Genomic DNA, 15,383 nt, shown 5'->3' with positions numbered 1-15,383 from the left:
CCCAGTGAAACTATTAAGCACATTTCGGCATAGACAAAACTAATGGGACGCTGCAATGAAAAGGAAAAATTTTGCCTACCCGTTTCCTGATATCCATGCTGCTGTTTTGATGATCGCCGTTGGATGCTTTCTGTTTCTTTGGGCTCTCCGAGGTTGATTTTCCTGGGAAAAGTCCCATTCGCTTTGTGCAACCAACATTATACCTGAAAGAGAGGAAAACTGGTAAACCAACCAATCAAGTGTGTGCAACAAAATGCTGATACAAAATATAAAATAATTTGAGGGCTACAAAAGGATCCCCATACCTCTTTGCACACACCGTAGAACAAAACCGCTTGGATCTCTTGAAGTTAAATGCGAAGTCTACACCCCCACAGAATTCACATGACAGCACTGGCTCCGGGATCTGATTATTCAGCTCTATAAAAGAGTTTACATGATGGCTGATTGGACAACAGTCTGAGCATCAGTGACCCATCAGGTGTGTGACTAAAGGCTGGAATACACAACATGACTTTTCAAATCTGAACAGATTTTAAAACACTAGCCATCATTCATTAGGCATCACAGACTTTGTAAATTGTTTGCACTAAACACTACACTAAACTGAGGATCACACACTACCAGACCTTTAAGCAAATCCAAAGCAACAAACTCACACAGAAACATGTTGGCTGCATCCGAAATCACATAATCTCTTGAGTAGGTACTTCATTTGAATAAGCAATTACTGCCAAAAAAAAAAGTACATTCTATATAGTATGAATGTAATCCGGACGTACTACATTCACCATGTTGTCATTATCATGTGACCTACCAGCATGAATTACTTTGCTTCACTGCCATTCATAAATCCCCTCCTGTGGCCTAATGGGATGGTAAAGTGTCCATCGTATACACACTTCAGAATCTCGCCGGAAGTAGGTCATCCGGGTACTTTTTGCCTACTCTTTTATGAGTACTGTGAATTCGGTCACACTTTTCTCCTATATAGTAGGCAAGTATGCAATTTCGGATGGCAGCCAATGTGTTCTAAAATCGAAAACATGTTTGATATCCTCCGACTGGATGGAATCATAGTCTGAAGGTTAACAAAAAAGTCTGTGCCTGTCATACACTATGCGGTTTTCTGTGAAATCTGTTGACTGGCTATGACTTTCTAACTCTACACAATTTCTGCCTGATTAAAAGTCTGGACAAGTTTGTTAGTGTATTGCTGCATTAAAGTAACCCTTTACCTTGCTGTGAAAGGTCCTCCATCTCAGAGTCTGCATTGTGAGAATGCTTCTGAAGGTCTGAATAAGCATGATGTTGCTTCTGCTTCTTTAAATTCTCAATCAGCAAGGATGGACGTTCAACCTGGATAGATAAACAAGGTGTTGGATAAAAAAAACACCATTCACACAAGGACAACTGCATGCTCAAATGTACTTGTATATGGGATGTGTGCTTGCTTACTATTTTTGAAATTTCTACCAAAGTCTGTGGATATAAGTTAGAACTGTGGTATATATTGTCCACTAGAGGGAAGTGTGCCTTTTTTTTAAAAAATCTGATTTAATATTTCAAAGCAATAGTTTAACGAAAAAGTTAATCAAATCCAATATTACTTGTTTCTATATTTTCTGTATTTTTGAAGAATATTTTTGTATGCATTCTGGTCTAGTTATGGTGAGTAAATGACCAAATCGGCTCCAACACTTAAAGGGCTAATTCGGTCATAATTTCCTCACCCTCGAGTTGTACCAAACTTTTATGAATTTTTCTCTTCTGCTGTACACAAAAGATGTTATGGTAACCACACTGACTTTCATATTTCCCCCCTACTATGGAAGTCAGTCATCCACTGTTTAGTTCCCCATGTTCTTCAAAATATATTCTTTTGTGTTCAACAGAAGAAAGAAATTAATTTAAGTTTGGAAAAACTTGAGGGTGAGTAACTTAAATGACAGTTTTCATTTTGGGTGAACTATCCCTTTAAGAGTGGAGTGAAAATTACTATCAAGTGGTTAAAGTTAGGTTAAAAATATACCAAAAAAAATGTACAATGGTTTTACTATTGTAACACTAACTGCAGTAACGATAATATTTAGGCGTTTGCTACTTCAGAAGCTGTAGTTTATGACAAGTTTTACAAGTGGCATTTATCTAACCATAATACAAACTATCATCTCGTTTTATATAACGTTATAGTTAAAACGCTGTTGTTTTACCAAGTACAAACTAAGATAAATTATCATGAGGGAAACCGAAACAAGTACAGCAAACGTAAACAAGCAGGCGGGGTGGCAGCACTCACGGGGAAAGGCTCAGCTCCCTCCTGAATCACGAATCCCTCGATGACATGCGTGAGGATCTGGGGCTTTACTACCGCCTGTGGCGGCGGTTTACTCTCGCCATTTTGCGGAGCGCTGCCGGTCACCGTGGGCGCATTGTTCCCGCTGCCCGAGGTCATGACTGGAGGTGAACGCACACCTGACTTCACATTCACTCTGCCTGTTGAAGACGAGGACAACAACATCCATCAGAAACACTATAATATTGGTGCCAAACCGAGACATTTTCGCGAATCGGCTCTTTAGAACAATTTCAAAGATCCGATTCAGTAAAATTTTTACGTGACTACGCAATTACGTCATCGCGTGCTCAGTGACATTTTAACACCGTTTTTAAAAGCCATATTATGTAGATGTACTGACGTTTAATGTACTACGTTCTTTACGTTTAAATAACACAGGTGTTTATAGTAGTAATTTCATATAGACAGGTCGTTTAAAAAAAGCAAATGTAATATTCGCATTAAATGGTCAAATTAATTTACATTTCTCGGATGAATAAGTTTCTGCTCGTTTTAATAAAATGCCATTTATTAAAACTCAGTTTCGTATGTGTTGATAAAACTATCATACAATCGGGTAATAAACCTTACAGTATCATTTATCTGTAACATTTCTGACTGATTATTAGAGAATCGTTCAGAACTGCTTTATGAACCGGTGTTCTGACGATTCATAGAGGGAAAAAACGATTCATTCATGCTATTCCATAACTATGAAAGATTAAAGATCAGGCAAATTGTATCAAGAGTATAGAGGTTACATTTATAAACAACAACTCACATTTAGTTGTATTAAACATGCATGTGAAAACACATTCATGCCACCTGCAACCACTTGCTTTTCTCTAAATGACCTGTAATGTCTGGTTAAAGCACACAACAAAACTGATTTACGAAGAGCTATGCGTCTATTACTACTATATGAAAAAAGGTCCAGGTCAAAGTCAGACGTTTTTAGCACTACCCGTTTTGAAAAACTGCCACATTTACTCCTGTACTGTAGCAGCTTTACTCCCATGCTTCCTCGAGACGGTGCAAAACACTCGCATGCAAACAACACTTCGCCATCTAAGAGACCCGTCGCACCCCTCCGTCCCAGAACAAGTAGAGAGCAACTTTGAAACTTTATATCCCGAGCATTTGGCAGGGTTTCACACTGCAGACAAACGCTCACGCACGGGCACAGGCGTCCTTGTGATTGTCAACAGCACACGCCTTTGTTCCGCTCACGCACTCTTTACTTACACTTTCAAGCGCCAAAAGAGGAAAACACTAAAGTGAATTTAGCATTCCAACGTTTCCGAGTAAACTTCCATAATCCACTGGTGTTATATACAAAGCAGTACAACAAATGAACCGACCCAAACTTTTTTGTGTGCGTGGATTTGTTTGTTCTAACCGATTCCCTCAATGTGTAAGCAGCGGGGCCGCACTCTCTAATCCTCTTTGTATGGGGGAACTGAATAGGAAACATTGCGCAGCTCCGATTGGTCCGCACGCTTGGAATTATGTCCAATAGCAGGTCGTATTGAGTACAGAGGCGTTCCGTGATTGGTTAAAACACGTGAGCGGCTCCATGACAGGCGAACGTAGGCAGAGAAAGAGCATCTACTATTCCACGGCTATCTTTGGAATTGCATCCTACTATTTTAGCAGCATGGAATGCCACATTGCAGAACGCTCGATTTTACTGTCGAGTAAAATCTTACTGTTTTACAAGAAGCAATCTAGAATTATTTTAAATTAATATCGCCTTCTTGATTCGTTACTTGATTGGACTGTCAAAAGTTTTCCAAGAAAATGGAAAAACAACCACATTTATTTCTAAAATAACTCTTCTAAGATAAAATATAAGGTAGTTTGACACAGTGTTTTTTTATACAGTCGGCTATATAACGTGAAGATAATCCAACTTTATTCTATAGCGCTTTATACAATACAAATAGTTTCAAAGCAGCTTCACAGTGTTAAACAGGAAAATAACAAGCAAAGATGCAAGCGTCATCAGATATAAGACAAATTGAAGTGATACTATCCCAATATCCCAATGATTTAGCCAGGTCTAGATCAAATTCTGCATTCAATTACTGTGTGTTTAACCAGACAGGGTCCTAAACCTATACCAATTCTTTTTAACCTCAAAATAATTTTATACAAATAACCTTGACCAACTAGAATGGCATTTATTTATAGGTCATGCTAAAGTCTGCATGAATTTACACTCTATTTACTTTGTTAGCAAAGTAGTGCGGTGAACAGTTAATCCATGCAAGCCAAACATTATGTCATTATGCCATAAAGTCTAAAAAATGTGCTTCCCCTCTGGAATAGCATTCCTTCTCTGATGACGTCAGTCTGCTGCAAACTAGAGATTGTGAAGAGGTACACAAAAATCAAGCCCCATTCTCCATTTTGTTTGTTTTTTTCAGATTCAATATTCAGTTTCATTTGGAAATACATCACAGTACTGAAGTAAAAGTGTTTACTAAACTTAAAGTGTAATTCCATGTGAACTGGAAGTTTTCACCGACTTATGAGTGAATTACTCATCAGAAAATAAAATGTATTGCAAATAAAGTTGTCTCTAAAACAAATTATTCTACACTATTATTCCTCACTAATACAACTGGGGAAAAGCATTTTTAGCTCTTTTTTTAAAGCTCTACCCTGCATTAGTTGCAAGATTATCTCGTTTTGAGAGCAGACACAAATGTTTCGATAAGAGGGTCTTGGGTTCCTCAGGGACAAAGGGAGACCCAGGGTAACACAGGGGGCATGTATAGTGAGTCTATCGCTCGTAAGATATACAACACCACTCATGTGCTACACTCAGCAGCTGGGAGTCGAAACACAATGGAGTCTAAGTATCGTAAGCTAAACCCAAGCTCGTCTCACACTGCAATGTCAGGAGCAATTACATCTATTTCAAGCTATTGAATTAATCAGGCATAAGCACAGCGATTTTGTTGTTTGCTTTAAAAAGAAGAGTTACTTTGATCTGAACTTGAACCTACTTTGATCTAAATGTCTTTTATATAAAACAAAATACGCTTTAAAACTTTTATGAATGCACCATGATCCATAGCAAGCAAAATTATCAGCATGACAAATAAAATATGACATGATTTATGATACAAGGGCTCTGACGCCTCAAGCCATTTACGTTCATAAAAGAGCAGTTTATCATCATTCATAATTTAACGTCTGAGAGGTTAGGCCTCCAACACACCTGCCAGACAGCCAGAGTGTGTCCACCTTTATTCCCATGTCCCACCGAGAACAACGGAGCTCAGACCCTCGCCCCTAATTATAGCAGAAGCGGCCTGTCTCACTCTCGCAAGTGCGTCGACTGGACAATAGACACTGGGGGTGTGACAGATCTACTCTTCCGCTTGAGGGGAGAGCTTGCGTTGTTGGCCTTTGTGTTTTTGTGACTGGCAAACCTACAGATGGTGGTGACGTAGTAGCCACTCTGCGTCTGGCTAGACCAAGATTGCTGCAGGAGTCTTTCCTCCTGCTTTTGCAGTCCGTATAGCTGGATGTGACCAAAATAGTTTTAATATTCCATGCCTTCCCCCCCCCCAATATTTTTAAGAAAATGTATTGTTTAATCATATTGTGTTTGATATATTTGTGATATGTAAATCTATAAATAAAGAGTTTCAGATGACAATATTTAATGGTTGATGTGACATTCTCATTTTGGTTTCAGAGAAACACACAGTATGATAAATCAGCTACACTATATAGTGTTTCTATACACCTGTGGCGAACGTCAAGTCCAGTCCTGCAGAGTTTTGCTCCAACCCTAATCAAACACACCTGAACAAGCTAATCAAGGTCTTAAGAGTTAGGAAGCTACAGGCAGGTGAGTTTTTATCAGGGTTGGAGCAAAACTCTGCAGGACTGTGGCTTTCTGGGGCCGACATTTGCCACCCCTGGTATATAGATATACTATAGTGCATAATAAATGCCCTACATAATATCTACATATATATGATAGGAATTTTAAATCAAGCTTTTAACAACAACAGCTGGTTGTTTTTGAATTTTCCTGCCCCCTGGTATTTGATAGGGTGCAGGAAGGATAAAAAACAGAGAGAGCCATTTACATTTGTGTATATCAAAACACAAACAATGCTTGCAGTTATTGCTAAAAAAAAAAAACCTTAGCCCACCCTTTTTGAACCAAAAAAAAAAAAAAAAAAAAAAAGTCATGGAAATGAAACATAAAATAATCAGTACCTTCTGTGTTTTCTGTCACTTGACTTTGATGAGATTGTTCGACTGATTGGGATTGTTCTGTCCGGGTTGGCACTTGTGTCGTTATGGATAGCAGCTGTGGTTCATGAGGAACAGGGTCGTCCTTATCTGACACATGCTGTGTGGCTACTTCCAGCTGGAATTATTGTCAGAATAGGAGGGAATATGTGAAACTAATACAATTAAGATATATGGAAATAAAGAAACAAACAAATACATGATGTTCAATCCACTCACTTGAGTTTGTACTGGTTGGATCTGGACATTAACTGCAGTAAGCTGTAGAGGTGCTGCTTTGCTGTGGCTCAGCATGGGCGGCTGTCCATTATGGGCAAGTGCCTGCTGACTCACAGTAGTAGAATGGAAGATGGTGGCTTGTTGGCAGGTAACAGGCACCTTTGGCAGCAAAGGGATAGGGAACTGCTGAGGCTGAGCTGGCAGGGCAGGCTGAATGGCTACAGCTTGTACTGTGTGAGGATGAATGGTGGCAGCTTCGAAAAGCTGAGCTTGACCTCTCTGCAGTATCTGAGGCTGCTGCTGTATCACGAACTGCTGCTTGTGCTGCTGGAGCAGCTGATGGGTCTGAATTTGGGTATATGCTGAAATAAATAAAACAAAAGACAACTATATTAATATATAAGAAGGTATATGAAAATTCATCTATACTATAGAACATAGATAAATAAGTATGTAAAAAAAATATATTTGCATCAAATTGTCCACATAATTGGTACTTTTAATCAAGCTTTTAACAGCAGCTGTTGGTTATTGTACACAATAAATTTTCACTCAATAATTTTATGGATTGGTATATACAACAACATGTTCCATTCATGTCAATATCCAGCAACTTCACACAGCCATTAAAGAGGGGTGGACCAACATTCCACAGGCCACAATCAACAACCTGATCAACTCTATGCGAAGGAGGTGTGTTGCACTGCGTGAGGCAAATGGTGGTCACACCAGATACTGACTGGTTTTTGGATCCCCCCCAAATACAGTAAAAATGCAAATTTTAGAGTGGCCTTTTATTGTGGCCAGCCTAAGGCAAATCTGTGCAATAATCATGCTGTCTAATCAGCATCTTGATATGCCACACCTGTGAGGTGAATGGATTATCTCGGCAAAGGAGAAGTGCTCACTAACACAGATTTAGACAGATTTGTGAACAATATTTGAGATAAATAGGCCTTTTGTGTACACAGAAAAAGTCTTAGATCTTTGAGTTCAGCTCATGAAAAATGGGGGCAAAAACAAAAGTGTTGGGTTATAAATTTGTTCAGTATATATATACACTGATCAGGCATAACTTTATGACCACTGACAGGTGAAGTGAATAACACTGATTATCTCTTCATCACGGCACCTGTTAGAAATATTAGGCAGCAAGTGAACATTTTGTCCCCAAAGTTGATGTGTTAGTGTCACATGTTTGGTCTGTTTTGGTTGTGTTTTGTTCCATGCACTTCCTGGTTTCATTTGTCACATGTTCCTTTGTCTGAGTTTCCCGCCACTTACTGTTTCCTTGGTTACCCTCGTTACTCTAGTTCTGTTCAGCTGTGTTAGTTAATCGTCACCTGTATCACCTGTCCTTCATTTATTCAGTCTTCTGTGTTTGTATTTAAGTTCCTCTTGTTCACTCACTCCTTGTCTGGCCACCGTTATGTATTGTGTTAGTACTTGTATTTCGTAACCTTCTTCAGTAAACTTCGTTTGAGTCACGTATTTGCCTGTCCTTGCCTTCCTGCTTGAGTGATTGTTACAGATGACCAGACCAAAACCGAAGATGGCAGAAATGGACCTCTTGAACATCCAGCAAGGTGGTCGTCAGCTGGAAAGGTATGTGGAGGAATTTCTAGAGTACTCCCACCTGGTGAGCTGGAACAATCCGATGGTCAATGCGTGTTTTCGGGATGGACTGGATGATGATTTGTTTGTTCTATTGTTGTCTCCTGAGATTTGCAATAAGTTTGTAGCAGACTTTATAAATTATGTCCTCATGCTCCATGGTTCTGATTTCCTGGTTGATGCGGTCGACGAGAGCATCACCAGGCATCGCCATCCAGTCCATCCCCGCAAGCCAGCAGACTTTCCAGCTCACCCGATACCAGAGCCCTCCACATGCCATTTCACTGGGACCATCCCTGCCGAGGTGGCCACTGCCCTCAACGAGCCAGCGAGTGACGGCTGGCTCATAGATTCTGGACAGAACCAGCCGCTCCAAGTCTCCCTGAGCCCTCTCTAAGTCTCCATGAGCTTGCTTCAAGTCTCCTGGATTCCGCTCCAGGCTTCCACGTCCCAGCTCCCAGTCTCCAGGATTCCGCTCCAAGCCTCCATGAGCCCGCTCCAAGCCTCCTCGAGCCCGCTCCAGCCCTTGAAGCGTTTGGCATACACAGGTGGGTGGGACACATGTGGGTGGGGCTCCTGACCCGCCATGGTCTCCCGAACACTGGCACCACCCTGGAGGCTTCCCAGCCAGTCAGGTCCCGGTGCTCCCGCCTCGAGGACTCCAGGGTGCCCCATTGTATTTAAGTACCTCTTGTTCATTCACTCCTTGTCTGGTCACCGTTATGCATTGTGTTAGTACCTGCCTGTATTTCGTAACCTTCTTCAGTAAACTTCTTTTGAGTCACGTATTTGCCTGTCCTTGCCTTCCTGCCTGAGTGACTGTAACAGTTAGAAGCAGGAAAAATGGGTAAGCTTAAATATTTGAGCAAGTTTGACAAGGGCCATATTGTGATGGCTAGATGACTGGGTCAGAGCATCTCCAAAGTTGCAAATTGCAGTTCTCGGACTGCAGTGGTCAGTATCTTTAAAAAGTGGTCCAAGGAAGGAACAGTGGTGAACCGGCGACAGGGTCAAGAAGCGGCTCATTGATGCAGCTGGGGAGTGAAGGCTGGCCCATGTGTTCCGATCTCCGATAAAACAGACAAGCTACTGTAGCTCAAATGGCTCAAAAAGTTAATGCTGGTTCTGATAGAAGGGTGTCAGAATACACAGTACATTGCAGTTTGCTGCATATGGGGCTGCATAGCCGCAGACCAGTCAGGGTGCCCGTGCTGACCCCCTGTCCACCACCGAAAACGCCAACAGTGAGCACGCAAGCATTAGAACTGGACCATGGAGCAATAGAAGATGGTGGCCTGATCTGATAAGTCACATTTTCTTTTACATCACGTGCGTCGCTTACATGGGGAACTCATGGCACCAGGATGCACTATGGGAAGAAGGCAAACCACCGGAGGCAGTGTGATGCTTTGGGCAATGTTCTGCTGGGAAACCTTGGATCCTGCCATCCATGAGGATGTTACTTTGACATGTACCACCTACCTAAGTATTGTTGCACACCTTGAACACCCTTTCATGGAAACGGTATTCCCTGGTGGCTGTGGCCTCTTTCAGCAGGATAATGCAAAAAATGGTTCAGAATGGTTTGAGGAGCACAACAATTTTGGCCTCCAAATTTTCCAGATCTCAATCCAATCGAGCATCTGTGGGATGTGCTGAACAAACAAGTCAGATCCATGGAGGCCCACCTCACAACTTACAGGATTTAAAGAATCTGCTGCTAACATCTTGGTGTCAGATACCACAGCACACCTTCAGAGGTCTAGTGGAGTGTGAAAAGCTTAAGTCCAAGTAAAATTCCACAAATTAGGATAAAAAGTCCAAAGCAACTGTCCTTCATTGTTCAGCCTAAAAGACCTGAAAGTATGAACGTTGTAAATTGACTCACAGCGCATTTAAAGGTCCTGCGCAAATTAGGCTGGCATTCCTTAGAGTTCCCACAGCACATGCGGTCAGAGTATGTCAAACTGAAGGTTATTTAGAGCAATCTGATTCATCAAGGTCATATGGTGCTTCACGAGTGGATGAGTTGAGCTATGCTTTATACACCTTGCAGTTGACATTCCAGATCCTAAAGTTGAACTCAGCCAAATGACCCCATTAATCTCAAGTCAGCAAGACAAACCCGCTAGAACAATGTTCACACACTTATATATTACATGATAATAATGTGTGTTACGGAGTACTGTTGAGATTGATGAGAAATAGTTTTTTCTTTTGTAATAATGCTCACGCCATGCTTTCCCTCAGAGAAGAAAAAACTTGTGATAAGACAAACTATCAAACGCCATGGTCTTGATGTCAAATTCCTCCAAGCAAACAAGTGTCTGTAGGAGTGTTTTTTTTATCATTTGTGTGGTGTTCTGTAGTGTCAAAATGAACACAATATTAGATAGTGTACCATATTGACACACCCTCCCCCGACATCCTGCTAAGTTCAAAGCATTCATAGAATAGCAACAACAGATGTAGGGCTTTCTTTGAGCATTGAAGACCACATTCTGGTTTAAGTTCCACCCATGTTGATAAATAATTAATTGCTGCCCTTTCTCAGCACAGTTCAATATGACAATAAAAGAAATGTCTGCAAAACTTCCTGGCCTTTGAGGGATAAGTGCTAAAGATAGCATTTACCCAGCTTCAATACTGAGTGCTACTTCAAACACATGTGAAAACAAAAAGAATACAGTATCGAAATTATTGTATTGTGGAACATGAAGACCAAACTCACAGTATTTTCCTTAACTTCACTGATTTGTAGTGAAATATGAGGCATGTAGGGATCGTTCACACAAAACACATTTTGCGTTAAAAAAACCATGCAAGCTGCAGAGGAGTATCAAAGAACGTTGTTGGGGGCAGTTCTGCATTACAATGCTCTGCTTTTTCCTCCCTTTTCCTATGTAAACAGGCAAAAGACGGACATGTTTGACCGTTCCACTTATGTCTAATTTCTTTTGCAGCATCTCGCATGACACACATTTCTAGACCTTGCGTTTTTTCATTCCAATGCCCCACATCTTGCATTTTTTTCCCCACTGCTCTGCTTTTTAAAAGTTTTTATGTAAATATACACTAGACTAGCATCTTTGTTGTTTTCAGTGTCTCACATATACAGTATGTGCCCCTTTTCAAGATACTGTGTGAAAGTGAAAATAATTTAAACTAAATAAAATTCTCAAGACTTCACGTTGCATTTTTAAACTTAGTTTAAAACACGTTGTGTGTGAACTTGACATATTCTCTTAAAAAAACGCTGCCATAGTGGCTTGACACGACACACCACAATCATAAAAAAGTCAGTCTAAGGCAGGGTTTCTAGAATCCATACACTGATCAAACTCACATAGTAACTCTGAAGACCTTGATTAACTTGCTCAAGTGTCTTTGATTAGGGTTGGAGCTAAACTCTGCAGGGCAGTGGCCCTCCATGACCGACTATTGATTATAGTCCCAAAGTTAAGGGGAGTTTCTCTGCTCATGTACAGACGTTATTGGTCTCTGAAGGAAAATCTCTCCTAACCATTGTTCATTACAGCTGATCAAAGAATCTGTGGGTCCACAAACTCAACCTTGATCAAAACACTTCATGGAGGCCAGACACTTCAATTCTGCAGTGGTCACTCCAAGAAAGGTCTGGTCTTACTTAGGTTTCTCTCCAGTTGTGGTCCAAATACTTTGAGTTTCATGCTCCTGGCTATGTGCTTTTCTTGTCTAATGAATTCCTCATGAAGAAAACATGGCCAATGCGAGTGGCCAATCTCTTCATAGACCTTTCCTCTCTAAATATAGTATATCAACCAAAATGTACCATAATAACAGGTCTTCATTTAGGAGCTACTGGAACTATGCAGATGTTTAAACAGTGCTGCATTCACTTATCATACTGCTATTTGTAGGTTCATGAAACTCTGTTAAGCAATGAGTGTGTAAAGAAAAACATACTGATGGATGGTGTTGCCAGTAAGTACTGACCGTTCTCGCTGCTCCAGTGGTTTCTTTGGCTTTGTCTCTAGATGTATATTGAAGCTTGAACCCTCTCTGTCAAGCTTTCATGACAGGAAATGGTCAGGACCTTACCACATACATAGAAACCCACACCCACAAATAACACATTAGCCCACTTGTGGTTTCCATTTGTATCGGAGTGTAGTGGTCAACTGAAGGCTTGGCTTGTCCTGCCGTGTGGCTTGTTGCTATTAATACGACTGTGGCGGATTATGCGTTATGAGATTAATGGGCAAGAAATGGAAGAACAAGAAGCTAAATATATTGATGTAAGCTTAAAAAAGTCTTTCTTAGGGGCCGTTTACACAGGACATATTCTTGTGTTTGAAAAGAGAATGAAACTGTTTTTTTAAGATGCGATTTTATATGTGTAACTGATTTTAATTTGACATGCTGTCTTTCACACAGAACGCTTTTTTGCTTTCCATTGCACTGCTTTTCCATTGTTTTTCTATGTAAACATCATGCAACAAATGGGTTTGACTGTTGCACTTGTGCCTTTCATCGCTTGATAACTGCGTTTAAAAAAATGTAGCGCTCAAGTTAAAACAAGTTGAAAAACGTTTCTCAAGGTTGTGGTTTTTTTTTTTATTCCACTACCCTGTGTCTTGCATTTTTAGATGCAACAAAAGTGCTCTGTTTGATTGGCCCCTTATGTTCATGAAACAAAATGCTAAAATAAAAAAAATAAAAAACAAGATGGGATGGAATGGCCAAAGACGTCCGTCTGATACATAGACTTAAAAATAAAAAAGCACAGATGTGTCCTGAGTGAACAGCCATTTATACTCCCAAATCTCTGTGTTTAGTTCATGCAGACCAGTGTTTTTTGTTTATACCACAACAAATAACTACACATGTATAGTTTTCCTCTGACCCAAGGAAGATTTGGTGTTTTTTTATTTTTATTAAATAAAATTCAGGATGCGGTGGGGTCAGCCTCTAAAAGCCTATGGTTAAAACATTACATTAAAATGACTATTAAAATGATATGCTATTATTTTATCTACATAAATTAAAATCAAAACATGAATCAATTTTGCATCACAACATTATAATGTACAGTATATGTAAATTACATTCATTTTGAGATTTTTTTGAGACAATATTACATTTAACAGTGTTATTAAATTATTAGTGTTTTAAAAGGTTAACTTAAGCGAGTGTTAAATGACGGCAAAGATAATCTTAATGTTAAACTAGGGAAAATTGCCATGTTCAAATAAGTATCCACTGTTGAACGATGCTGATAAATAATAATAATAAAAAAAATATGGCACCAGTATATAATGTATCCATAGGTATAATGACTCAATAATTGCTTACCATTGACATATAACATAAAGTACTGAGAAAGCAATTCAGTAATGTTGATAAATAAATTGTTGGTGTATATTACTAAACGAATGGCAGATATTCAGGGACCACTTTACCAGCATCTCACTTAACTAGCATGTGGGGCAAATTGTGTCATTGAGACAAAAAGGCTGTACATCTGTCTCAGTGATAAAGGATATCCTTTCAGAGAAGCCTGGCTTTGTAGGGCACAAAACAAAAAGAGAATCCCACCGGCCACAAATGCACACAAAGCAGGTGTGCTATCATGAAACACTGCCGCCCAGTGTGCACCTCAAGACCAATGCCACAGCAACCCAACACCCTGTTTAATGCTCAAGGCCAGATGTCCCTCTCACTTGTTGCTTTCACTCCTCCATTAGTGAGATAATCGAGACGGTACACTTTCACTGGATCCTCCCCTCGCTGCTGTTAAAGGAACACGCCACTATTTTTGAAAATAGGCTAATTTTACAACTTGCGAGTTAAACAGTTGAGTTTTACCGTTTTCGAATCCATTCAGCCAATCTCCGGGTCTGGCGGTAGCACTTCTAGCATAGCTTAGCATAGATCAATGAATCGGATTAGGCCGTTAGCATCCCGTTAAAAAAAATTACCAAAGAATTTCGATATTTTTCCTATTTAAAACTTGACTCTTCTGTAGTTACATCTTGTACTAAGACCGAAGGAAAAATGAAAAGTTGCGATTTTCTAGGACGATATGTCTAGGAACTATATTCTCATTCCTGTGTAATAATCAAGGAACTGTGCTGCCGTACCATGGGTGCAGCGGCGCAATGATATTACGCAGCGCATGAATATAGGCTAACTTCCGTCAACATAACCAACGTGACAACCTGCTTGCACAGGGAGCGTGCCTTGTAACCATGGAGACATTTATGAGAGACGATTCAAAAGATATTTACTTTGGTGCAGATCGTGAACCATATCTATTTGAACCGGAATACACTGAAGATGACCTTTTGGAACGTGAAAGGAAAGAAAGTGTGGCTGAACAGACTGGGGCAGAAGGGAGGAGGAGAGCAGATTCTAACCTTTACAACACACAGAACCATGGCTAATCGCCCAGGTAAATCCACTACCTAATTTGCCGGCTACAACTCTGCAACTACACAAACTTAGTACCGGTCACGTTATAAATGACGTAGCTGGGGACTATGTTCAGGCGCTGCGTAATATCATTGCGCCTGCCGCGCCCATGGTACGGGAGGAAAGTTCCTTGATTATTACGGAATGAGAGTATAGTTCCTCGCCATATCGGCCTAGAAAATCGCAACTTTTCATTTTCCGATAAAAATATCGTAACTCGTTGGTCATTTTTTGAGCGAGAAGCTAACGGTCTAATCCGATTAAATTATCTGTGCTAAGCTATGCTAAAAGTGCTACCGCCAGACCAGGAAATCGGCTGAATGGATTTGAAAACGGTAAAACTCAACTGTTTAACTCTATTTTTAAAAATAGTGGCATGTTCCTTTAAGACCAGTGTTATTTCATGAATGACAGATGCAATACATGCAGACGAAACGCAATAATAAGTAGCACTTTATTTTACAGTCCGGTTCTGCAT

At 40.2% G+C, this 15,383-nt stretch overlaps 1 protein-coding gene across 5 annotated transcripts in view; it reads right to left on the bottom strand.

Moving 5' to 3' along the window:
- phc2a (polyhomeotic homolog 2a) overlaps nt 1–15,383 on the bottom strand; it is a 51,137-nt gene that overhangs the window by 2,604 nt on the left and 33,150 nt on the right. For 2 of the 5 annotated variants that reach the window (XM_079803557.1, XM_079803558.1), the window contains exons 9-14: nt 6,839–7,200; nt 6,584–6,737; nt 2,300–2,496; nt 1,239–1,359; nt 306–420; nt 80–203 (exon numbers count right to left, since the gene is read on the bottom strand). In XM_079803557.1, coding sequence (XP_079659683.1) covers nt 80–203; nt 306–420; nt 1,239–1,359; nt 2,300–2,496; nt 6,584–6,737; nt 6,839–7,200 — 1,073 coding nt within the window. Of the gene's footprint in view, nt 1–79; nt 204–305; nt 421–1,238; nt 1,360–2,299; nt 2,497–3,583; nt 3,791–6,583; nt 6,738–6,838; nt 7,201–15,383 lie in introns of those variants that run through there. The other 3 variants (XM_079803560.1, XM_079803559.1, XM_079803561.1) reach the window with 3 other exon arrangements.

This window comes from Gobio gobio (genome assembly GCF_949357685.1).
Source record: "Gobio gobio genome assembly, chromosome: 21".
NCBI classification, from domain to species: domain Eukaryota; kingdom Metazoa; phylum Chordata; class Actinopteri; order Cypriniformes; family Gobionidae; genus Gobio; species Gobio gobio.
The sequence above is the reverse complement of the archived record's forward strand: the minus strand, read 5'-3'. Positions and strand labels throughout refer to the sequence as shown.